This window comes from Myripristis murdjan, chromosome 24 (genome assembly GCF_902150065.1).
Source record: "Myripristis murdjan chromosome 24, fMyrMur1.1, whole genome shotgun sequence".
Classification (NCBI taxonomy): domain Eukaryota; kingdom Metazoa; phylum Chordata; class Actinopteri; order Holocentriformes; family Holocentridae; genus Myripristis; species Myripristis murdjan.
Genome location: NC_044003.1, coordinates 11413677 through 11439280, shown reverse-complemented (window position 1 = coordinate 11439280; position 25604 = coordinate 11413677). Strand labels below are relative to the sequence as shown.

At 40.8% G+C, this 25604-nt stretch overlaps 1 protein-coding gene across 1 annotated transcript in view; it reads left to right on the top strand.

Moving 5' to 3' along the window:
* The window catches only part of fndc1 (fibronectin type III domain containing 1), a 42886-nt gene extending 38431 nt beyond the window's left edge, over positions 1 to 4455 (top strand). Inside the window, exons 20-24 of the mRNA XM_030046557.1 lie at positions 349 to 428; positions 1245 to 1274; positions 2189 to 2350; positions 2517 to 2639; positions 3886 to 4455. Coding sequence (XP_029902417.1) covers positions 349 to 428; positions 1245 to 1274; positions 2189 to 2350; positions 2517 to 2639; positions 3886 to 4001 — 511 coding nt within the window. The 3' untranslated portion in view covers positions 4002 to 4455. The remainder of the gene's footprint in view (positions 1 to 348; positions 429 to 1244; positions 1275 to 2188; positions 2351 to 2516; positions 2640 to 3885) is intronic.
* The last annotated feature ends 21149 nt before the right edge of the window (positions 4456 to 25604 follow it).

The following is a 25604-nucleotide window of genomic DNA, read 5'->3' as shown; positions in this document are numbered from 1 at the left end:
TCTTCTGCCTCTCACTCTTATCCTCTTATCCCCTCTTCCTATCTGTTAATCTCTCCTTGCCTAGATGTCTCTTTTCCTTCACCCTCCCCTTTCTTCCACTCTCCCTCCCTCCCTCTCCCTTCAACACGTGCCAGATAGCCATTTTATTGTGCTGTGCTCACTTTGGATTCAAACCAATATAAAACAGACTACCCTTAAATCAGCTTGACTCGAAAGCATGCCCAGTCATCTGCTATGGTCATTAACATTTTCCTCACCTTCACGCGGTCACAACAACACAGGCAGAATGGCACTTTAACAACTAAATCTCGCATTTAAAATTCTGATGTTGTGGTTTGTTTTGCTTAGGTACTACTTCAAAGTCCAGGCCAAGAATATATTTGGTTTGGGACCCGTCAGCGACACACTCACCTATGTAACTGAATCAGGTATGTATGCTATAGACACCTGCTGGAGCTCCTGGTAATGAGCCATCTCAAACAAATGTGTTTCAAATATACAGTGCTTCATTTTAAACATTCAAATGCAAAGATAAACTCAAGATTCAGTTTTGACCGATACTTTTATTTATTTTTTTAAACTGAAGTTGTATATAGCAGATATTTTGTGACAGTATTAAATATCTAGAAAGTTGAGGGCTGATTGAAGTAAGCACCGTATAGATTTAACAAAAATGTGGAGTAAGCACAAAATTGATTTCAACCTTCAAATTTCCTGCAATATTCAGTCTTTCACATTTTTTCCTCAGTTGAGTCTAAAATCAACAAAGAAAATGCTGCGAATGCAAAATAAAGAGACAAGAGAGATACTGTCAAACAGTATTATAATCTCTTTAAAAAGAGCAAGGGAATACCTTCTTTCATGTTGTAGAGGAAACACGTGGATATCCAGTATTAAAAAAAAAGACAGATATCGGCTCTGATGCATCTGTAAATCAATAAATCGGCCTGACTACAGTTCAAAACCTCAGCCAAACTTGCTCTGGATTTTCTTTCTGTGCTGTACAAAGTTTTGCAGTCAGCTGTAGAAAACACTGAGGTGATGTGGTGAGTTTTATTCCAATGCACGATCGTCACATGTACAAAAACCATCACCATCCTTGGAGTGGAAGCAGGCGTCCAGATGTACGGCGCATTATGTGCATTATGGATCTTCCATTTGCAACCGGGTGAATACATCAGACTTGCGGTGCTGTCTGTGCGCTTTTCCTCCCTTGTGAAATGACCTCCCTCTGTCTCTTACAGATGATCCTCTCCTTATTGAAAGACCACCTGGTAAGTGCATCCACCACCATGCATGTCTCGAGCTAAAGTTTGTGCTATCACAGCTTCAAAAGGTTAGAAAAAGTCTGTTAAGCAACATGCCGGGCGTTTTGTTGTGCAGTGCCTTTCAAATAAACACTTGGAAGATTTCCATGGCAAGAAAAAAAAAAAAAAAAAAACTTCTCTGTCTCATCTATACCACGGCAGAACCGAGGTATTCACCATTTTCAGACCAAGCAATTTCCCTCTTCGCCCATTTCTTGCACCATTGTTAGCGTCCCTTCGGGTGCTGTGATGTATGCACAGCATTTTTATGATTTACTGCATGACAAGGAGCTCTCAGGATGACTTAACCTGCATGCATCATTGAGTGCTATTAAGATTATGAGCCTTGACAGTGGAGCGAGAGACTATGATTTGTAATGTGATGGGAATATTGATATATAGCCGCTGAAGGGCCATCAGTAAAGCAATTTATTATTTGTACTGTTTTGTTGTGTTGAGTGCACATTTTTCTCTCTAATCTAGATACACTCAGGCCACTCAGGTACTGGAGAGGTACACATAATTCACTCTCAGTGCAGCCAGTCATACTTTATGCCTGTTAACTTTACACACATAATAGTTGTTGATATTTTTTTTTCAAATTCACAACTAACGTTTGAACATTCTTAGTAGTTTCATATAAAGTGGAACTTGTTAAATGAGCTCTTTGATCAAAATCAACTCCCCAAGTCCAGTAATAACCAGATGCAGCTCATACGGTGCAGCCATGGCAACACAGCATAGCAAACACAAAATAGATTAGAGTCTCCTTTCATTTTTCACCTAACCCCGCCTCTCCATGTACATCTGACGATCTGGAGGAGGCTTTTTTTTTTTTTTTTTTCATATGTGCCCTTCTCTGTTTCACTCGCCCACTTCAGGTGGAGAGCCAATCTGGATTCCTTTCACCTTCAAGTTCAACCCAACACACAGCGCCTGTAAGGGCAGCCAGTACGTCAAGCGGACCTGGTACAGGAAGTTTGTGGGCGTGGTTCTGTGCAACTCGCTACGATACAAGATCTTCATGGGAGAAGGTCTTAGAGGTAACGTAGCACCAAATCTAATCACTATTATTTCCAGTGTCATCATGTGCTTCTGTGTTTCAGTTTTATTATTTGTGGAGGAGGCCAGCCAAGCCTTAAATAATGGAATATTTGATGAAGTCAGACTATGACAACTCCTCACCCTCCTTCCCTCTCCTCTCCACAGAGCCTTTTTACAGTATAGGAGATACGTTTGGGCATGGAGAGGACCATTGCCAGTTTGTAGACTCCCACCTGGACGGAAGGTCGGGCCCCGTCTACATGTCAAATAACCTGCCCACAGCACAAGGTGAGGAACAAGCACAGAGTCTGCCCTGTTCAATAAAGAGATCATGTATAAACCTAATTAATCATCTGCCTAATTAAATAATCAGCTCTTCTGTGACAGAAAATGTTAATGTGAGGGTGCCTGGCTTGCTAGTGAACATTAGAGACTGACCCATTCAAACAGCTTATATCACATTATATCATATTACCATCATAACCATATCAAGATTTGCATACTGTATTTCAATGTAAACTAATACAGGACAAACTCAGAGGTGTATTTATTGCATTATATACTGTAAAGGAGTAGATTTTCTCAATAATACAACTTATACCTCATTTTGTTCATGTGAAACTGCCTAATGAAGAGCAGACTTTATTTGTACAAAATTATTTTTACATCTTGATGATGTATATTACTGAGGTATAGAAGAGTAAAGTGTTCTGCATTTTGCCATTAAAGCTTTGTGTGGCTTGCTCACTTGCCCTCAGAGTTGTCTAAAAGTCAATTCAGGAAGCTGTTTTGATCTAAAAAAGCGAAAATCGGTCATTTCTTTTCTAACTGATATATCATCATACCCATGTGGATGGCTGAGTATGTTAAAATTCATAAATAAACATTTCTGTGGCTTGAGACTGTGCACTCTGCTTCAGATAAATATTGAAAGTATCAATCAGCCTGTCAGGTTGCACCTGTTCTGGTTGATGGTGCCAATAAAGTCTGTTCAAAACAGAGGGATTACATTTTAAGACAGATTAATCAAATACAGATGCTCCATTTGCAATCTCAGTCACATCAACATATTTACATCATCCCATACGATTTTACTGTCAAATTTTCATCTTTTGAATAAATAATATATTGTTCCCACTTTACAATAGGGCTGCCTTTGTAAAGCCTTTATGACTTGTTTATTATTAGGTTGCAAATTATTAATAAACAATTATAAACAAGTTATAACACAGTTTTCATACATCAATGCAGGCTTACTATTTGGCAAGATCAAGTTATTGCTGCACTGCATCTTTTCTGTTAAATCTCAGATCTTGCTAGTTGCTTAGCATACTTTACTTCATCTTGCCAAATAGTGAGCTTGTATCGACGTATCGGTGTATCCTAATTAATAAATTAATAATAAACCATTCATAAACCCTTTATAAGTGGAGTAGCAGTAGCAGATTGTTTATTAGGAGCGTTCACAGTTTATTGCATTCATGCATTTCTGTGAATGGATGTAAACTGTGTTTCTCATGTTTTTGTGTTGCAGGATTTTATCGCTCATACAGACAGGAGCCTGTGACATTTGGCACCATCGGCCGGCGTACGGCCCATCCTTTCGTGGGCTGGTATGAGTGTGGGGTGCCCATCCCCGGGAAGTGGTAACACCGGCGACGAGGAGAGGTTGTTACCGAGGGCAACGCATCTGCATCCTGCTGCAGGCTCTCCCCCTCTCTCTGGCTCCGCCCCTTAGAAACAGACTTTTTTCCAGCCTCAACAAAAGACACCACTACAAACTTACAACAGCTTCAGAGGAAGAGAATATAGTACTTTTACACGACACTAATAACTCAATGTATTTCATTACAATGCACTTTTTTATATAAAGCAGTCTGTATATGAGGGAAAAAGAAGCATGTGTGCTCTTGCTTAGTTTAACTCTTGTCACAAAGTGTCCTTGTATTATTCCCAGCTACTGCAGAGACAAATCCCCACCCAGCCTTATTTATCTCACCAAAATGCACACACAAAGGGGCAACATTGGACCAAAGCACAAACTGAAAAGCAAACTGTATGCAAATGGGCACTTAAGGTGTGTATAGGTCTGTTCATTTTCGATCGGGAGATTTTTTTTTTTTTTTTTTCATAATGTTATCTAATGGCTTTTGACAGCTACTTTTTGTTTATTTGTGTTTTTTTTTTTTTTTTTTTAACATTCATACTGTTTTTTTTGTTTTGTTTTTTTTTCCCTTTTGGTATTTACCTGATTCCAACAAAAGTTATTGTGTAAGATTTGTATGTATACAGACAAAGAATAAAAGACAAAATATTTGCTCAGGAACTGTGGGAGATTGAATAAAGGTGCTATGGAAACCACAGCAATCCTAAAACATGAATCATATGCTGTACTCCCATTGCCACATTCTTTTCTTCAAAAACTTTCCACAGGTGACCCGCATCTACTTCATCAACCGAAAATTTGAGTAAAAGTTAAGCTTTGGATAAGCCAGTTGGAACAGAAATTATTCAAATCAGATGAAATGTCAAAAATAACATATTGTGGAGAAAAATAGATGAGTGTCAGAGAAAAAAAAAGAGTAAGAAAATAAATTTACCAGCATTAAGTGTGCCAATGAGACAGACAGGGCCAAAAGTTAGGTTACTGTGTGTGTGTGTAAACATACAGCATATATAGTGCTGATCCAAATTTGATCTCATCACTTTTACTATGTTAGACTTGGAGCGGCTAACAGATTTCTAGGACAGATTATCACTTCATAGGTAGAATTAGAGCCATTAGGATTTATTAGCAGTTATTGGTTTTAATATTGTTCAATTCAGATTTAATCTTACGTGAACCGTATGTTTTCATTTTCATGATTGTAGCCAAATGTTCTCATTCACTGTGGGTTTTTTTTTTTAGGAAGAAATACAGCTCTTCATGTGTGGATAATAACTCTGTGAAGTGAAATAAAGCCAAGTTACAGGTGGATCAGGACCACTACAACCACGTGCTGTATATACTGGTGAAAAATATTTCATTGATAATGGCTCATTGGTGTAAAATAACTACTACACGCCTCCGTAGAATGAGATTCATTTTTGTTATGGTTTGCGCTAAATCCAACAGGAACTGATCATTCTCTCGCTAAACTGCAAAAGTAGACAAAATCCTCTCCTGTCCAATGCTTTTATAAAGTGGGTTCAAAACATTTTTAAGTGTCAGTTTTGCCTCAGGGAGTTCTCCAGTGAACAAAAACAACAAGGACATCCAATATAAGCCAGGCTAACCATTAATAACGCTTACTGTACAACTCCCCTGCACAGCCAAGATTAGTCTATCATTACAATTATGTAACCACTTTATTCCTCCATGGATGCAACAGGATCCTCAGATCTGCCAGAGGTGCAACTTTTTTATTGTATCATCCATCCATCAGTGGGACATTTTAAGTCTCTATCTGCCCTACTGGCATTAGAGCCTGTCATACAAACAGTTTTACTCAAATTAAAGCAAGAAAACTTAATTTTAAAGAGTAAATAATTTAACAAGTACTCACTTCTTCAACTCCTTGCATGATTATAATTGCTGTGCGACCGAGATTTGTTCAAACCCACTGAATTTTACTTAAAATTAAAATATTAAAACTTAAAATATGGAAATATATATATATATATATTTCTAACTTTGAAGCTACTAAAGGAGAAATTTAAGGCAAAATCAGAGTAAAAAAGAAAAAAATATATTGCTTTGTGCTCATTACTAATTCTTGTATAATTGGTTTAAAGAACTGAATGTGTCATTAAAGTATCAGGCAAAGGTTTGCTTTCTCATACTGCTGTTATCAAGACTAAAATGGGTATAAATGTCATAATTGACCTAAATATCCAAAACTAAATCAAAAATAAACAGTGGAGAGGTAGAGCTTTTAAACAAACTAATATAGGGGTACAAGTGCAGAATTTAAAACATCCCCTCACTTTTCTGAGTAAGTAGATTCAAATACATTAACAAGAGTTGATTTAATTATCCGCTCCACCTCTGCACAATATCAGAGTCCACCATGCCTTTCCTTATCTGGTGTGGTTTATTGAGTTTGGCTCCGGCGTGCCATGGCACTCTCATTTAAAAGGCATTAAAGGGAGAGAGATTTCCAAGAGGGCATGTAATGTTTTCCACTGGGCAGTGATGAAGAGATAATGGTTGTTTTTGGATTGATAACAGACTGATTTGTCAACACTTTGGTGGATTGCTGTCAAGATTTCAAACATATTTTCCAGGTATGAAGTCTTCTGCTGCTTTCGTTTTCAGTGAGTGATGTGCTCCTTCCTCTCCTCCAAAATATTTTCATTGGCAGCATGTTTCAGTGCCATTTGACCCGAAGACAGACTAGGAATAATTTAGTCTGAGCACTACGGGGGAACCCTGCCCTTGTGCTCCTGATCTGAATGGCTGAAATAACACTGAGAAGATATAGTTGTTTCGTTTATGTACCTGTGACAGCATAAGAGAAAAAGATGAGAGGAGCGAGGAAGGGGGAAAAGGGAAGAGAGGAGAAGAGAGGAGAAGAGAAGAAAAGAGACAAGAAGAGAAGAGAGGACAAACATTGCATAAACACGTGTAGAAGATGACCACATCTGCTACAGATATTAGGGAGGATCAAGTCATCGATCCACTCTACTTGGACCTGCATGAGTGTGTGTGTGTGTGTGTGTGTGTATGTGTGTGTGTGTGTGTGTGTGTGTGTCCTGGTCAGGAATGAAGAGTGTTGTCAGAAAGAAGAAAAATGGACGCACCATGACCAATACAAAGGGACAACAAAAAGCAGAACGCAGGAAAGCAGGACGGTGATCCAAGAGGCCCACTCTGCACCGGAGCTTCCCCAGCGCATTTCGTCTTGGAAAGACCTTAAAAACAGCATGTGACACTAAAAACCCCTTCATTCAAGCTTTTCCATAGTCTTTTCACCATATGACAGTAAAACTCTCCATTGAAACTTGTGCTTAGTCCTGTTTCAACACATTTCATGTAACGATTCTGTGAAAACAACTGCAGGGAAATTTGTTGACACGGAGCTGTGGAGTGCTTTATGCAAAAATGCCAGAATTTCCCATGGATAGATGCGGATTCCACCTGCAGCACTGGCTGCAAGAAAGCCAGCTTTTTTTTCTTTGTGTGGATCAAGCTGAAAAAATGTTTATGTTGAGTGGATCCACTCTGCACTTCAAGCCCCGGGGCCCAGCACACATCTCTGCTCTGCTCCCACTTTAATGTTGTTGCAAAAATACAAGCCTTGCAAGGGAATCACAGAGTTCACACAGAAGACACTCCACAATCTGAATGGGCCCTAAGAAAACATAGTAAATGCTTACAGCAAATATTCACTATTGCTGTAATTGGTGGCACTGTAGAAAGTGCTGGAAGGTGGGGCCTTATGAGGGTCATGTTGGACCTCTCACTTTGCACTTTACTCTAACACTTTGCTCTGAGACCACACCACAAAAAATATCCAGTGGACTGCCATGAAATTTGAGGAGCACATTCATGCTCCCCAGAGGATGAACTTTATCAAGCCATTCATTCATTTTCCAAGCTGTTTACCCTGATTGGGGTTGCGGGATCCTGGAGCCTATCCCAGCACTCACAGGCGGGGAAGCACCCTGGACAGGTCATCAGTCCATCCCAGGGCAGAAAACAAGATATCCTGAAGTGTAATTAATGGATTGCCTTGATACTCCCAAAAGGATGATTCCTCTTGATTTTGATGAACCTTTGACCCATCCTATAGCGCCACCCTCAACCTCCCAGGTAATGACATCTATCAATGTTGGTGACCTCATTTCTATAGTGTCCCCCTCAGACCAAAATGTCAAATTTGCATGAGATATCACTAAATTTAAATACTAAATTTCCATATCTGATAAGCACGTTCATGCTCCCCAAAGTGAGATTCCCCTTGGTTTTGATGACCCTGTTACCTTTCCACAAGCACCCTTAGGCCAAAATATCAAAGTTTCTATCGCAAAATCTATCAGCCAGATTGCTATGAAATTTGGAAAAAATGTTCATGCTCCCCACGGGATGGACCCCATCAACTGTGGTGACCCCATGAACTTTCCTTTAGTGCCTCCCTCAGGCCAATATGTACAAATCCCAATCTGGCACTACTAAGTAACCCCAACCAACCTCGGCAGTCTATTCACTCCAGTGGAGGAATGAGGACTTGAGTGCAGATTACGACTCATTCTTTTGTCCTGTGCTCATTTAAGTAAATTGGACCCATTTTCCACAAGCCACAAATTTTCCGAACATTTTACTCTAAATTCAAATAAACAAATCAGTAGAGAAGAGAGTTTGTCATTTGTCTTCCTGTTTAGACTTTCCAGCAAAATAGTACGTGACTTCAGCGCTGTTTTGCAGCTGACATAGAAATCCTGTATATCATAACTTCCCACTGGCATGTGAACACAAAACATGTAAACTGACCTGAAAATAGTGCTAATGAAGGTCTTACAAACAGATCAAGTAACTCTCCAGTGACACCAGCACTGATGAAATTCTATTTAAACCACATTTAGATCATCTAAACTTGCTTGAGGAGGGGTTTGCTCTCACTCAGGCAGGGTGGCCTTGGCTGTTGACTGTTTGGGGAAACAGCGCTTTGCAGTGAAATAGATAGGGGTTTGGCAAACGGCATGATGGCTGGCATTGTTGTTGTTGTTTTTTTGTTCACTTTAATAAAAGCATATTTAGTTTGCTGTTCTTTGGTATTAGACTTTGGATTTAGAGCTGGATCATGCTTCACTACATCTGCTTTGGGCTGGAAGCGTGGCCAATAACTGAGACAAAAGGATGGCTAGGTGACCGCCTTGAACAACAATTTCCCCCTCAGTGTGCGCACACACACACAGACACACACACACACACACACACACACACCCAAAGGTAGGCACCCCCAAACACAAACGCAGCCTTTTAAATTTGTGCAAAGATGTTGAAATTTAGCTCATTTTGTACAGCCAAGTTAACACTATGACATCCATCCATAATGATTGAATCAGCGGCACTAAAACATCATATGTCAGCTATTTTCCAGTGTGTGTCAGATCCTCTGTAATAGCTTTCATGCTCCGAAGTGAAAGTCTACGTCTGTACGCAGTGCAAACTGCAGATCCTTTATATAAAAGAAGGGCAAAAGGCCATGCTGGCTTGATTGAGTCCAGGCCCAGCTGACTTTCCACACGTGGATCTTGCATTATAAAGTCAGCTACTTTTCAGACTAACTCCTAAATGCTCACAAGTTGCTACTGGCTAAGTTATATTTATTTAGAAAAGCCTAATTTCCATATATTTGACTAAAATTACAGGCACATTAAAGTCATGTGACAAAAATTGCAGTGGCTGCAAAAGAATGCAGGTCTTTTGACTGTTTTTTCCAAATGCTGCTTTTTTGTTTCTTTTTTCTTCAAAGTGGGTCACACACTATTTGGGCTGGAAAAAGTTAGACTTCATTCTGGAGGGCTTAAATCATCGGCAGAAAAATCAATTGTGGCTTGAAGAGAGACAAATACATTGAGAGAGAAAGAGAGGGAGAGGGAGAGGGAGAGAAAAAAGAAGGTGAGACAAATATATTCAGAATGAACAATTTTACAAGTAAACAGTCACTTAATGTGAAAACACTGACAGCACTGATAATATACATGACAACACTGGTAGTGTAAGATAATGTATGCTTTATTTCTGGACTTGTGTACAGAAATATTTAGATGAACTATGTGATAGAAAAAGTGCTTCAGTGATGTCAGGTTCAGATTTGGCTCAGCCTTAACGTGGAATATCTGAATCCATCCTCCAATACATTGTCAATCTGTGGAGTATTTCAAAAGTTATGTTGTGATAAAATCATGCGAACAATGCAACTTCAGTCACGAAAGTCAACTGACTGGACTAACATTTGTGGGGTAAACACTCTCTGACTAAACTCTACTGCTTATGCAGCAGCAAGCCTTCAAAGCAGAGCTTACTAAAACCACAATTTACTGCAGTTTCATATCCTTTAATATCCTAACGTCAATATTTAATACCGATGCTACATTCACAAACGATCCGATTCTTTTGAACTGCTCTTTGGTATGAACAATGGGAACTGAGACATAAGTGAGAGCCGATCTTTTAATCGCTTGCCCAAAATCCTTAAAGTGAGAACATTCACCCGGGATTTCTGATTGGCTAACCCTTGCCCAAACCCTACCAGCCAGTCTGAAAATAGACCACAGTGCAATGCAGCCACAGCGTCCATCTTTGCAGGGGTATCGCAGCCTCTTATGTAATGGATTTCTGTCTGTATGACTGTTGAACGCTGATGCAAAATACTAAATCTAGAAAGAAGCCTTTGTTCTTTGATACTGGGGACTGACATTAAAATCTGACATTTACCACTGATGTTTTTGATTGTAAACTTTTCTGCTGCCAAACGTTATTACAGCTGCAATGGAAATACCTCAACATGACATCATAGTGTATGGCCAGTTCGAGGCAGAAATAAAAAAAATAAATAAATAAATATATAAACTCAACTAACAAAGTGGACCCATAAATACACAGTACGTCACCAAAAGCTGTTTAACAGTGCTAACATACTTTAGTATGGATTTTACCTTTAAAAAACGCATAAATTCCAGAAATGTCTGTATTTACAGTTATTTGTTTTTGATCTCCTCTGTTTCCTTCACAGGGTTAGGATTTTGTCTCATGTTTTTGCAAAAGCCAAGGCAATTAGTCTAGTTTCTGAAAGTATATCAGACTGTCCAAAGTAGCCCATATAATCCAGTTGTTTATGGCCTAGCTTTGCAAAACATATCACGATGGTAAATCAGTTCAGCTAATAAAATACAAAGCCATGCAAGCGAAGAGCGGCTTTTCTGAACAAACACAGCATCAGGGGGGAACAGTTTTCCATTCTTCACAAAGTCTCCTCAGGTAATCATCCACGGCTGCTGGCCTTTCTCAGTAATTCTGTTCTTAATATATTCATGAATTCCAATATGTGAGTACATTATAAATGTGTGTTGAGAGACGTGTCTGTACAATGTCAAAGCTATTTGCTGAGGCAGATCACAGACAGGTGTCCAGAGGGTTTCATACTTTTTGTACTGTATGTGCTTTTTCCCCCCTTTTCAATGTCAGGCAGGAACACACAGCAATTATTTTCCACCAAGGAATTCAATTCCTGGATATCATTAAAGTATTTATTTTTCTCTGAAAAAAGTCACTTTCCCACTGAGAGCCCTCCACTGGTTTGTAACAGCTGACTTGATAAGCAAATATGTGATGGTTACGGAAGTTGCGAATAAAGTGTACAATACTTCTCGGTGCCATAAGGTTATGTAAGGACAGTTATGTATATTGGATGGCCAACAGAGGCTGAATGGAGGATAAGCACAGGATCCAGGGGGATGTCTTGTATCCGTGGTAATATTTGTTGGAATGGCCGGACCGGACTGCACAAACAGGAGCCATTAACTACGCAGAGGGAAAATACCCCCCAAGTCCCCACCCCCAGAGTAGCTTTTCAGGAGAAAGTCTTGGGGATTTAAAAGATCTGGGAATTCTCAGCTTCTCAGAGACATAATATTTACCGAACTCCAAGATGACATAACAGGCGCACTGCGGTGACAGAGACTCAGTTGTTTTGCTCTCAGCTCACTGTTCTTTTACTGGGGTTTGGATGGGAGTTGGGTCTCTCGCCGTTCGCCTCTCTGAGCTCATTCTGAAAGTGAGTTATGAACTCATTCTGAGACCCAGCTGAGCCTGGCAATTATATCATCCGCTTGGCACACTAATGGGTCACGCATAAACCCAATACAGCCCTGCTGGGGGAAATGAGAGGAAGGGGTAAAGGGGTAAAGGGAGCCACATGGAAAGGCAGTTTTTACCCTCTGGCCAGTTCACAAAGTTAAAAATCACTATTATATTTAAAAATCAGTGAAGATTGTTGTTATACTGGGGTTAAGTTAAGCATAAAGGTTAGGTTTAGGTTGATATTCAGCAATTTGAGAGAAATGTTATGTGTGGTGGTGGCTTTGCAGTTTTGCCAAACAGAAACAAGCCTGGATTCTGCATTGGTCACTGTGCCCAGTTTAATTCAGGGTTAGTCCTTAACGTTTTAGCGCCATCCTATTTTGACTTCTATTCAGCGGTCATGATCATATCACTTTGGTCCACAATTACTGGTTGCAAGTGTGCACAGAATATACTTTGGTAGCTCAGAAGTTATGGCTAACTCCTCCTTGTTTACTCCCATTTGTGTTGATTTTTTGTTCAATTGATAGTGAGGGAGACAGGAATAATAGGGCAGAGGGAGAGGATGACATGCAGCAAAGGGCCCAGGGCTGGAGGATTCAAACCCAGGCCTCTGCAGCAAGGACTCTGCCTTGATGTGTGGTACGTGCTCTACCAGCTGAGCCACCGGGGAGCCCCACCATGAAACTTAAAGAGTGACTCAATACCAGCATCAAATTTCTTAAAAAATGAAAATAAAAAAATAAAATGAAGCATGTTGCATCGAATCACTGATGAAGCCACAGATCCTTTGCCACTGACAGCTGCTAAAAATACCTGCTGCCAAAAGTGCAACATGCTTGAAAGTTTCAACCCCTAGGGGCAGTGCAGGGCGTTTTTGATTTAGAAGTAGCTACACATCGGTAATTCCATTTTATGAATATATGATGAATGTGTGTTAAATTACCCTTTTACTCTATTATTATCACTTAAAATGAAGTGATAAAGTGTTCCACGTTCTGTGCATGTAGCTTGCTAATATTTGCTTACCAACTCCAGTGAAGTTTCATGAAGCCTTGGAACGGAGCAGTGATGGAGCCACTGCTTGACAAGGTTTTCCAATTCAGAAAAGACAGACCACATGTCTTGACTGACACATCACGACTGAGTATTCAACATAACGGCGTGACAAAACAGACTAAAACCGGAATTGTAGTAAATACACATACCAGCCAAATAACCCCCAAACAGAATTACCTATGAATAGGAAGTTTAAAGTAGCAAATCCTGATGTTTGTGACAGACAGACACAAATATAACGGTTGACGAGAGGTCCAACAAGGACTGGTATGGTTCTTTAATATAAATGATTGTTTGTGTGCTGCACTCAGGCAACATAGGAAAGCGTAGGAGGTAATGGTGGTAAATCTATCAGAGTGGACAGCTGGACTTAGCCGACTGCACATCAATGCACCCCTGAGAAAGCTGTTTTCGTTAACGCAATGGTTCCCAAAGTGGGGTATGCAGAACAGTGGGGGTCCTGGAGGGCTGCCAGGGGCTCCCCAGCAAAATGACAAATAATGCAATTTCACTCGGTCAGTGCAAGGTCTACTGTCTCCACTGAGCAACATAAACTCTAAATGTAACCAGCAACACTCATATTGGATTTCTTGGGGAAAAATCCTATCGAATATCAGTGCTATAATGTCTATCTACAGGGGGCGATCAGCTCAAAAATGTTTGGGGTTTGGGTGCAAAATAATGGTCAGTGAAAGGAACGGTGAAGGTAAACCACCCATTTAATTGTGAAACAGAGATTATCCTCCTTTTTAGGTTGACAAAAGTCTTACTCAACTGTTAGTAGTATTTTGGAAGTCTTTAAACTCAGCTCTTTTTCCCCTTCTTTGTTCGGAAATAACTGTTTTTATATTTTAGGCACACACACACACACACACACACACACACACACAAACAGCATACCACAGTTCCAGGTAGTAAAATAAGAAAACTCCTGCCGGAATATTTTTTAGGGGAAACCAATTTCCAGGTAATTAGGTCAGGCCGCAGAAAATGCCGTCCTGCATCCCAATTCTGTCAGCAACTAAATTCATTTACTGACATGGCTGGATACAATTACTTTTTGAGGTGGAAACAAACCTGGAAAAATAGCGAAGATTTTATACGTCATGCACTAGGGGGAGACGCAAGTATTTTCTTACCAACTTGAATGTTGACATTGATCGCTGCTGACCTTCCTCTGTCACTGCATGTGAGGTCTGAGGTGCATTTAACCTCTCCCAGCAGTCACTATATACACACACAGAGGCGCATATGTACTTACGCACATACTGTATATACACACAATTAAATGTGTATAAATATAAGCACACATACACTCCGAGGAGCTTTAAAATCTGCACCGACGTCGCACTTACAGTACACTTGTATATCAATTTTATGTTACAATGAGCAAACCCTCCCAAAGCCAATGACTCCAAGGTAATAATGTCTTTTACTGGCTCATAAACCACATAGATAGGGCTCAGGATTATGGATAATAGCTTCCATGGGTTTAGTTGGGCAGCTAGCTGAGCAGCTATGTCATCCTATCTCACACAGACTGTCTTTTAGTTCTGATAAAGAGGCAGTGAATGTCCTTGACTGAGTTATGGTGTCTTTAAAACCTCTGTTAAACCACTAATGAAGTCCATTTTAGACACTGTGATCGATTAATGAGGCACCAAACCTCTTGGCTGCCAGGACAGAGGAGTTTCTTTGAAGGTTGCTTTTTTTGTGAACCCAAACTCAGTTCTATCAAACAGCTATAGAAGAATGATGCCTTTTACCCACAGGATCTCTTTCTGTCTCTTATCCCTCACATCCTCTCCCTCCTCCTCCTCCTCGCATTCTCTCTTTTTCTTTGAGCAGATGATGAGAGCTTTACAGCCCTGTAATGACTGATATAAATCAATGGTGTAAGCTGACACATCCTGAGAGGCTTGTTGCACTAATAAGGCAAGCAAGGCTCACTCTCTGGTCGTCAGGATCGAGGCGGAGCGTGATCAAAAGAAAGAGAGCAAAGGGAAACAGGATAGAGGCTGGGGTGTGAGGGAAGGAAAATCAGAGGGAAAAGAGATGAAGAAATCCATGTACAGATATTCAAACATTTCCCTTTGACAAAAGGACAGTATAGCCAATAATGGCGCTGGGAATCAGTACATTTTGCACATAAATCCTCCTCAGATTCCCAATTACTTGCATTTTGCGCAGCTTTCAAGTAACAGCTGCTTCTTGGCTGCATCTTTGCAGTGTGATGGTTTTGACAGAAACCATTCATAATGAGAATTTATGAGAATTTTGCTTGGTCTCATCAGCCAGACACGTGATACAAAATGCAGTATAGCCAGCAGGGCCTAACATACTGCTAAGACACTAGACCCTGGGTCAAATAAGATTACAAATAGTTTCCATTCTAGACTACGTGTGTAAACCCCACTGGATTGCCGGGGTTTGCACATGGAACGCTACCAAACTGAGAGGCTCTTCCCTGACACCTCAACTGGTGATATCAGAAACCCCACCCATGTGCTACTGACCTGTTCCGACAGCGTTTCAGACGTTTGTCATCGTTGCAAACCTTTGGATTAAATCTTATTAAACCACCTCCACTGCCCTTGACATATGCCAAAAACTACTCAAATGTTCTATTACTTCATTATTATCCTCCACCTCTGCAGCAGATACAAATACGTCATTGGAAAAGTCCGTGCCAATGGGAGCTAAGGCCAGAAGCTGTTTTTCTTGATAACCAAAACACAGAGCTGGCATGGGGTTCTACCTTTGACAAGTTTATTGTTTTGGAAGCCATTTTTCTCCAACTTAACTTTCCAACATGGCGGCCCCTCACTGCGAAGTTCAAAGATGTTATTTCATGGTAATCAGCAAAGCTAGTAGAACATTTACACTGCTTTGAGATGACTTGGACGTGACTTTCCAAAACACTTATAGCCTTTGGTTTCCATAGTAGCTACAGAGGCAAGCACAGATGTACCAGCCAGACTCTTAAATGAACTTAGAGCTTAACTTATTACAACGTATGCTACTCTAAATTACACACTCATTTACTTTACACATATTCATAACTGGTATATATGCAGTAGCCTATAAGTATGGGCCTGTGTCATCAAGAAAATGTACCATCACATTAGTGTAAGGAATGTTCCTTAGTAGAAACCTATTTTTTCCAAAAGGTTACATGAATTTAACTAGATATCAACTCACTAGCTAACCATAAATATTGACATTGCCCTACAACCTGTATCCAATCAGTAATAGCCTAATTTCAGTGGTTTTCAAGTGAAACTAAAATGACACTAAGTCATTATGCAAACTGCAAAACATTTCAAAACTGCATGCAACAACCAGTGGGATCAATGAGAATGACATACAAAATATGTAAATTCTGTTTATTAGACTATTGTCCTTCCTTTTTCAGATATTTGAAATGAAACTGAATTCAGTGGACCTTCTACCGTTACAAAGCATTATGAAGCTGGGTTGCCTGAATGACCACTACGACTACATACTACGGCCACTGCAGGGTGAAAAAAAATGATGGAGCCAGGGCAGCAGCGGTATTATTCTGAGAAAAAAAACTCCCAAGATCAAAGGCATAAATTTACAAGAAAAAAATCATAAATTTATGAAAAAAAACATAAACTCAAAAGTTATGTGATTATAAAGTCACAAATTTACAAAAAAAAAAAAGCTTCTTATCTTTCTTATACTTTTATAAAGGAACCACATGGCTTGACTTTGCAACGCCAGATCAGCCGCACGCTGCAGACGCTGCCGCCTGCCGTGTATCACGCCTGCAGTCGATGACCTCATCAAACGCTTTGCAATGGGATTTGGTAACAAGGAAATCCTGGTGATTTTAGCCCGGAATCACATTATTGTTTTCTTCTCAATCGGCCCCAGTCACGGCAATGTCTCTTCAAAGTCCAGATGCTTGTGATAACATTATGATTCTTGGTTAAAGTCACAAGTATGTCCTTGTTACTAAGGTTTTTGTCCTATAAATTTGTGTCTTTATAATCTCAGAATTTTCAAGTGTTTTCCTCAAAAATTTTTGAGTTTTTTATTGCAAAATTGTGACTTAATAATCTCAGAATGACCGATTTTTTTCTCGACTTCATTTTTCTCGTTTTTCCGCGACTTTTTATGACTTTAATCTCAATTAATCTTGGGGAAGGAGGAGTAATATTCAGAGGAGTTTTTTTTCTCCCTGCAGTGGCCCTAGTACGCCGTCATAAATGCCACTGGAACAGGAAGCACCTTGTGTTTGAGACCAGCGCTACTGTCCTCTACCGCAGGGCACCAAGGAGCTTCACAGAGGCTCCTGAGGAAGCGGCGCCTTTCTAAGGCCTTTCAAATTTATGGTAGCTGACAAGAAAAGAAGAAGCATTAGTCATTTATTTTCCCAGCCCACATTTTCCTAGCTGGCCTGGGGAATCAATCCAGGAGCCTATCAGTCACCGCTGCACTTAATTCAAAGTTGTTGTTGCCCCTAATGCTCACCTGTCTGGCTGACAACTCCCTGCTTTTGTAACCCGGAAAGATCTTTGAGATCCCTGTTGAAATCATCCCGGCAAGTGTTTGCTTTTCCTCTCTCTCAGATGAATAGAGAGCAGAGGCATGCTCATCAGGGGATTTTGCCCTCCTCCTTTGCTGTGTTTGACTCTGACGGAGCCAACAGCTCAGGTGTTTGGAGGACGGCTGGAGAATCTCGGGAAGCTTTCTTTTTTTATTTCCTCCTGTTTGAACCAAAGACTTTTATCCACTGTTGAACTGATGGAAAACTCAAACAATATTGGAAATGGTATTGTAGTAGGATATCAAATGCAATATCATGCTATGGTAGACAGGGTTAGGTCAGTTTACCAATATCTGAGGGCAATATCTGTCCTTTTATATATATATATATATATATATATAACATATATATGTCCTCCCTGTCTCCAATAGGAAAGAGGTTATTCTCCAGCTGTTCTTTTAACCTTTAATATTGCTTGTCTGTGTCTCCTTTTACTTATCATGCTCCCCATTGAGCAATAAGTTTCTTTTATTTAATTGAAAAATATTGAGCAATGGCTATTTGGGTGACAAGGTGTTGCATAACATAATGTAGAGACACATTTCATGACCTGCCTGGGACCAACGTATGGAAAATGTAGCAGTTCCCCTTTATTTTTCTTATTTCTGTCTCTCTCACACGCACACGGATGCACTCTCCCGTCCAGCTCATTTGTAAACTAGAGAACAGCACAGCTTGACAGGCTGACTTATTTGTCTTTGCCACCATGTGTTAGATGACGGCAGAATATTTGCGTTATTCTGTTGGAATTTTCTCCCATACGCCTCTGGGCAGTGGAATAGTACTTCTCTGCTGCTGTGATCTCTCAAAATCAATCAACCTTGACCAGACATGGGTCAGGCAGTTGTTGCAATAATTATTAGCATTTGTTTTAACCTGCACGCATTTGCCAGATGGGTTGGATTGGACAAATCAAATGGTGTTAATAGCATGAAGACATAATAAATTGATTTACTCGTTGCAGTTGTATTATACCGCATGTCAAAACCCACTCATCTGGTACTCCACACAACTTAAAACAAATGCCAAGGATGGCTTGCGAATGCCATTTGACCCAGGCCGACCCACCCTTGCCTTTGGGCATGTTAAAGTCAAGGCTAGAGCTTTCTCTCTTTTCTCTGTCACTCTCTTCCTTTTCCATCTGTGTCTCTCATAGCCGCTAATCCTCCGTCTCTCTTTTGCATCATATAATGTCGATACCATGTCTGATTATGTTCAACTGTACTCCCAATGGCTGAGAAACCCAGACAGACAGAGAAAACAGCGAAACAAAGAAACCATCTGGAGGAATGGGTGGTTGTTTTTGCATAGGGACATCACTCTTGGGCTTGCACTCATGACGGGAATTGTTTCTTATCATTCAAATTTGCCAATGGAATGCACTCCGCAGACAAGATTTATTCATACAGGGAAAGACAGACGGACAGATGTGGCATAAACAAAAACACAAATATTCTCGTGCGCGTGTGTGCATTTGGTGCCCATTTGCCATTGGACTCACACGCAAACAATGCCGACACACGCGCATGCAAACAATGCACGTGCACACACAAACACGACCGACGACGAGGCGAACGGAAGTTTATCCAGACATCATAGGCTTCCAGTGCATTGTGAATCTCAAACTGGGGATTGAAAATATGCATTGCTCTCCTCCCTTCTTGGCAGTTGTATCGCACCACTAAATCTGGACAAAAAACATCTCATCTTGAAAAGCCATCTCATACCAAGGGGAGGTCATACATGGAAAATTTAGGATGCAGTTTCCCGAGGCGACTTCCAAGGCAATATTTTACTTAATGTCTTATTAATCAACCGGCATTAAAAAACATCCTCGAGTCTGGAGCCAAGAGATGTTGTGAAAGAGCAGCTCCAGCTCTGCTCAGGCTGATTGGCTGACTCCCACAGCCCGGGATGGAAAAGTCACATCACATCAGGAGCTGCCTGGGCTGGCTGGCTGGCTGGCCGGCTGGCTGGCTGAGGCACGACGACGGCCAACAAACGGAAGCACGAGGGAAGGAGGGAGGGACAAAAGGAGCACAATGTAAGAAGTTTATGGACACTGTGGGTGCGACTTTACAGTGACCTTTCACATATGACAGGGAGCCTATGTATATTTGTGTGAAGGTTAGGGAAGCAAACTAGTCGACCAAGTGACTGGACTTAAACCAGACACTCACCAAATTATTTTCCCATATACACTTAAATGGCAGCTCTAACTGTATATGCCAAAAACATGCAAACTCTGCAGAGCCCAGATGATGGATGACTTAATTTTTTTCCCCCCAGTAACTTTAATAAATATAAAATCAGTTGCCTATTTTTATTTATAGTGCTGAGCCATGGAAATTCAGTGTTTTGCTCTGGCAACTGTATGTGGGTTAAATTTAGTTTTCCAACTAATATTTCTACTGTCGACTAATGGCCAACTAAGGTCGTTCAGCAATTAGAGGATTACTTGTTTAATCATTTCCATCCTTAATGCACACACACACATACATGTGGTCGTATTTCAACAGTCTGAGGTGAAGATCTGACCATAATTAGGCCTGTTTTATGCTGCTAATTAGGCGTTAACAAGCTGATGTAATGCTGGATATAAACACTCCTTCCATAGTCAGGACATCTCTATTACAGGGGTATTTATAAGGAGCCCCCTTAAAAATTTACTGTTTATGAGACAGTAATTTTTGTGTGTTTGTGTGTGTGTGTGTGTGTGTGTGTGTACCAGGTATTATTAATGTTATGGGGACATAAATCTGTTTACACAGTTATGTTGTGGGGACTCGCCTCCCTTATGGGGACAAAAAGCAAGCCCCCCTTAGTGAAAATTATTTATTTTATGGTGAAGACTTGATTTAAAGGTAAGCTAACTTTAGGGTTAAGTTAAGGTTAGGCTTAGGGTTAGGGTTAGGCAAGTAGTGGTTAGGGTTAAGGTTAAGGTAAGTCTCCAGGAAATTAATTTAAGTCAATGTAATGTCCTCTGATGTGATGGAAACACGACCGTGTGTGTGTGTGTGTGTGTGTGTGTGTGTGTGTGTGTAAGGATGAGGTCATCCACATGCTGCCTTATACAGTTATACTGCTGCTGGGCCACCTCACATGGACAGAGGAGGGGGAGGGATACACACAGGTTATTGAAACATAAATTTCCACTCGTCTCTTCTTTTTCACTGCAGATGTATGAAGGCACTGATTTACACCACGGACCCTGTGGACATTATGGATCTGTACATTTCACTGCTCTCACTGGACCAAGGTTATTATAGTTAACTAAAACTAAACTAAACAGTAAAACTAGGTTTGAAAAAACCGGACTATAGAATCTTAACTAAATGTGGACTTAAAAATCTAACTGAAAAAAAAAAATAGACAGAAAATGTCTAATTTTAATCTTTGTCAGTTTGGTGAAATGTGTCAGCACAGCGAGCATGAGGAAGCGCTGGTGCTGATGATTATAGAGACTGGGATTTCTACATGACTGGGAGTCGCCTGCCTTCACAAAGTGTTGTGTTTGTATTGTAATACATATTCTAATTAAATCTTTCCCCTGACAAACCCCTCCATTTTATAATAAAAACACAGAAACTAATACCGAAACTAATACAAACTAAACAAAAACTAAACAATTTAAAAAATTAAACAGAAACAGACAAACCCACTCTGGAAACTATCTGAAACTAAACTGAATTGAAAACAAGATAAAAATAAAGTTATGACAAATACAAAACTATAATAACTCTGCCTCCGCCTCTTTTTATTGTGTTGTGTTATGTTGTGTTACACTGTGTTTTGCTGAATTTTGTATTGCATTGTCATGTGTTGTGCTAAATTATGTTAAATTTTTTTATATTGTAACATTGCATATGCATTGTATGATATTGTATTTTATCATATTGTATCATATCGCATTACATCACATTGTGTAGTATATTGTATAGTATGGTATCATATCACCTCCTCATGTGTCGCACTGCATCAAGTATCGGATTGACTTGGATGGTATAGGAAGTGTACTGCACTTTTGCATTCTTATATTGTTGCTGCTTAGTTTTTTGAGATAAGCGACCCTTTCGGAGGTGTGTTTTATCAATCAGGCTGATTGCTCCCACCTGGACTTGGCTGCAGTTCCTATATCCTTCTATATTTGTTCTTCTAATGATGACCATTTGACCTAAATGTTATGATGGGGTTTTGAGAAGGTAAATGAGGAGGTAAAAGAGAAGATAAAAGCGTTCACTCATATCTAACTCGGTTCCCTTTGAGTCTAGGAAAAAATACGGAAAATGTTGGCATGCATGAAATTAATAATGCAAGAAAAACCTTTCTCCCCAAAACATGTTACCTGTTGTAAAACAAGTAACAATGTAGGAATAGAAGATCAGTCCTAGAGAGACCCGTGAAAGTTCATCAGGTTCAAAAAATATTGAAGAAAATGAATAAAAGGCAGGGATAGAGAGGGATCAATGAGTGAGTAAAACAGTGAGATGAGATTGACATGAACAAGAGGGATTAATGCAGGCAAGGAGGCTGTGTTAAAGGAAGGAATGGCAGTGAGAAAGTGGGTGAGTGTGAAATTAGCTGGGACAGAGGGAGGAATGCTTTGAGGGCTTATTTTTCTAAGGCTGTCTACCCCAGCCTCCTGCTCCGACTGCCAATATTGCATCTGTTTCTGAATACGGCAATGACTATGGAAAATCCCCTGGCAGGGAGAATCTCCCTCACGCACATGGAGATATACACACACACACACACATGCACACAAACACAGATCTTAAACCTGCCACGCCCTCTGTATATCTACATTTTGATCTGTTACATAACCGATCCTGACCTTTGACCTCCCCGGGCAAGGGACTTCTCGTCCCTTAATGTCATGCAGACCTGATCCACCTTGCATGCCTTTCTCTTTCCTTCTGCCGGGACGACCAGCGCTTTGTGCAGTTTTCAATGGTTTTTGAACTAATCGGCTATCAAAAGCTGGTTCTCATTACAGAGCTGCAGTCTAGACTCCATTCCTGTCCGTCCAGAGTCAGATCCTCAGTTTGTTCACTTCCCTCTGTGGTCTGGTCATCATTTCAAACAGAGCTCACGAGGGCCGATCAGCAGGTGAGTCATGAGGAGAGAGGGAAATGAGCCAGGGGGCCTTCGCCTCCTAAAAAGCTCTCCTGGTGCTTTGAAAAAACCCCATTGAGGCTTTAGTAAGAAATCAATCTTTTTTTGTGTAATCATTTTTATTTTTTTACTCCCTGGACAGGAGGTGAAAAATTTACCATTGCGGCATTCGGAGCAACTGTTGACCTTAAAGTCTTTTTTTTTTTTTCTCTCCCTCTTTCAAAATACCTTCTGTTATGTTGTGATCCAGTCATTTTTTCCATGCTGGTCTCTGCCCCTAGTTTTCCATGTGCAGGCCAGCGCACTGTGTTTAGACAGACAATGAAATATAACAGACCAGAAAGATGGATCCTGATGGATTCTGCAAAAATATAGGCTACTGTCTCTCTTGTTCCACATGGACGCCCAATGACTTTGCCATGGATCTCATTATGGGTGAAATATGAAGTCAGCCGAGGGCGATCTCTCAGACTGAATGAAATATTCAGGTTATCGAAAAACTATTTTCATTTATCTGATAATTCGCAAAACAGTCGATACATAAAACCTGAGTATGCAATAAGGTATGGCTGACCAGTATTGTTTCATTAACACTTAATAAAGTTGATCAAATTCAAAAGGGAAAACCATACTCAGCACTTAAAGCCGACACATATGTACTCATTTACCCTCTGAACTCCCATTTTCCTTTAGATTTTCTCTTAAGCAGCTTCAAAGTTAGAAAAAGACATTATTTTCCACATTGCGCGACAATGACGCATATTGCAGCGCTTCACTGAAGCTACATCACGCTTATATTGAGTGAAACACCGAAAGCCTAGATGTCACTGTTTTGTGGCTGCACCATTACATCAAATAGAAAATATCTAGACGTCTTGTGCATCATTCTATACACATTTCCTGTAATTCGGCAGGACATATTTCCAGACTCCACCAATGGGACCAGCAGGGTTGATTAATAGATAATTAAAGACTGTATCAAAAGGACAGACCCCTGTGTGACTCCTTGTTCAGCTGAGATTTATGCGCTCACTTACACCTCAACTCACCGTCTCCCATATCTCCTGCATGCACATCTGTCAGGGAGCTTGTTTCCCAGCCAACATGTTATAAGGAGAATCTCCCTCGCTCCGCTACCCGCAGGAAAAACGTGTGCTGCTGCTAACACCGCCAGCTTTCCATACTGCACTGGTCAAGGTTGAGAGGGAAAAATCGCAGACACAGCTTGACGTGTTGGCAGATTTGGAATCGGTAATAGATTTTTATGTCTTGTTCCACCTCAGATGCGCTCACGAAGATGAAAAACTTTGATCAGGATACCGCCGGGTTCAAAGCAACAGCATCACAATGTTTGATCTTAATGGTTACCATCGACAAGGTTAAAAGATGTCATTTTTTTTGTTTTACTTTTCTCACCTCTTTTTTTATTTGGGGGGGTCATTTACCTGCTGGAATAGAGTGGGTCGTTTTGTTATGCTACTTTATGTTAATAGCTAGAGAACTGTTTGCCAAGATTTTGTTGGCATGGACCATGGATTTACCATACTCCATTACAGACTGCTATTATTTGTGTGTAACAATAGCAGCTGTGTGAACGCTTTTGTTTTGTTTTTGATCTGAGATTAGAATTTCCACTGGTTTGAGTTACAATTTGGGCTGGCCAAGGACTTTGGAAAGGGAAACGTGTGAGATGTATGTTGAGGTCTGGAAGTAATACTGTAACTCTCTGGTATTAAGTGAGAGCAAAAGAGTCCTCCCATCGCTTCCTCGTTTAGTGAAACAGCGTCGAATCAGTCCTGCTTCAAAGCTGGTCTTCCTGTTGGCACTTTCATTTCCCTCAGAAAAGACCCCAAGCTCTCTCTCTGTCTCTCTCTCTCTGTGTCACACACACTCACACACACACACACACACACCTGCCTGGCAGCTCTGTCCTGTGCTTGCCGAGCTGACAGATGACTTCTGCGTCGAGTCTGTGTGCGGACCTCCCAGCTGCAGCAGTCAGGTGGCTGCAGTGACGGGTCCCGATGTGTCCGGAGAGCCAGCGCAGGTTTCGCTGTAGGCAGCAAGCCATGAGAAGGAGGCCTGAAGTAATTTCAGCCACCTGCTTGTCAGCTGCTCTTTCGCCCCCATCATTATCCTTCACACAGGCTGACGTTAACATTTGGCTTTCACCACTTTAAAGGACAAGTTCGCTATTTTGAAACCTAGGCCCTATTTACAGATTATCTGACATCATTCTCGGCCGCAGACAGAGTCATTTCTCCGGGCGCTTCAGTATTGATCCTCATGTCGATGCGCTGCAGGTTCCTGCTCGGCTACAGCGGCAGTCGATGGGGCAATCGTAAATGGCTTTGAAAAACTTGGTGCTGCTGACCCTTGCCAGCACACTAGAGCGAGAGAAGTGGAATAAGAGGCCAGCTGGAACAAACCTGAGGACGGTCATCACCTTCATCAAAGAGTGCGCCAGGCTGTCCATAACCAATAGGCCAAAACCGATTCTGCCACAAACCGCTGGGTTACGAAAGATGTGAGATGAGGGTTGACATGGGAAGCATTGTACTGTGGTCAACCGTAGACGGGAAAATCAGCTGTCAGTACCTTGAGAGAACGTGTGTGAGGAGGCCCACAAGAGGAAGGCCTTACAGGAGGCACAGGAGTGTAAGGACAAGGGTTAGCAGGCATGGATGTTCCCTGTGGAGCTGCAGAGGCCTCCAAG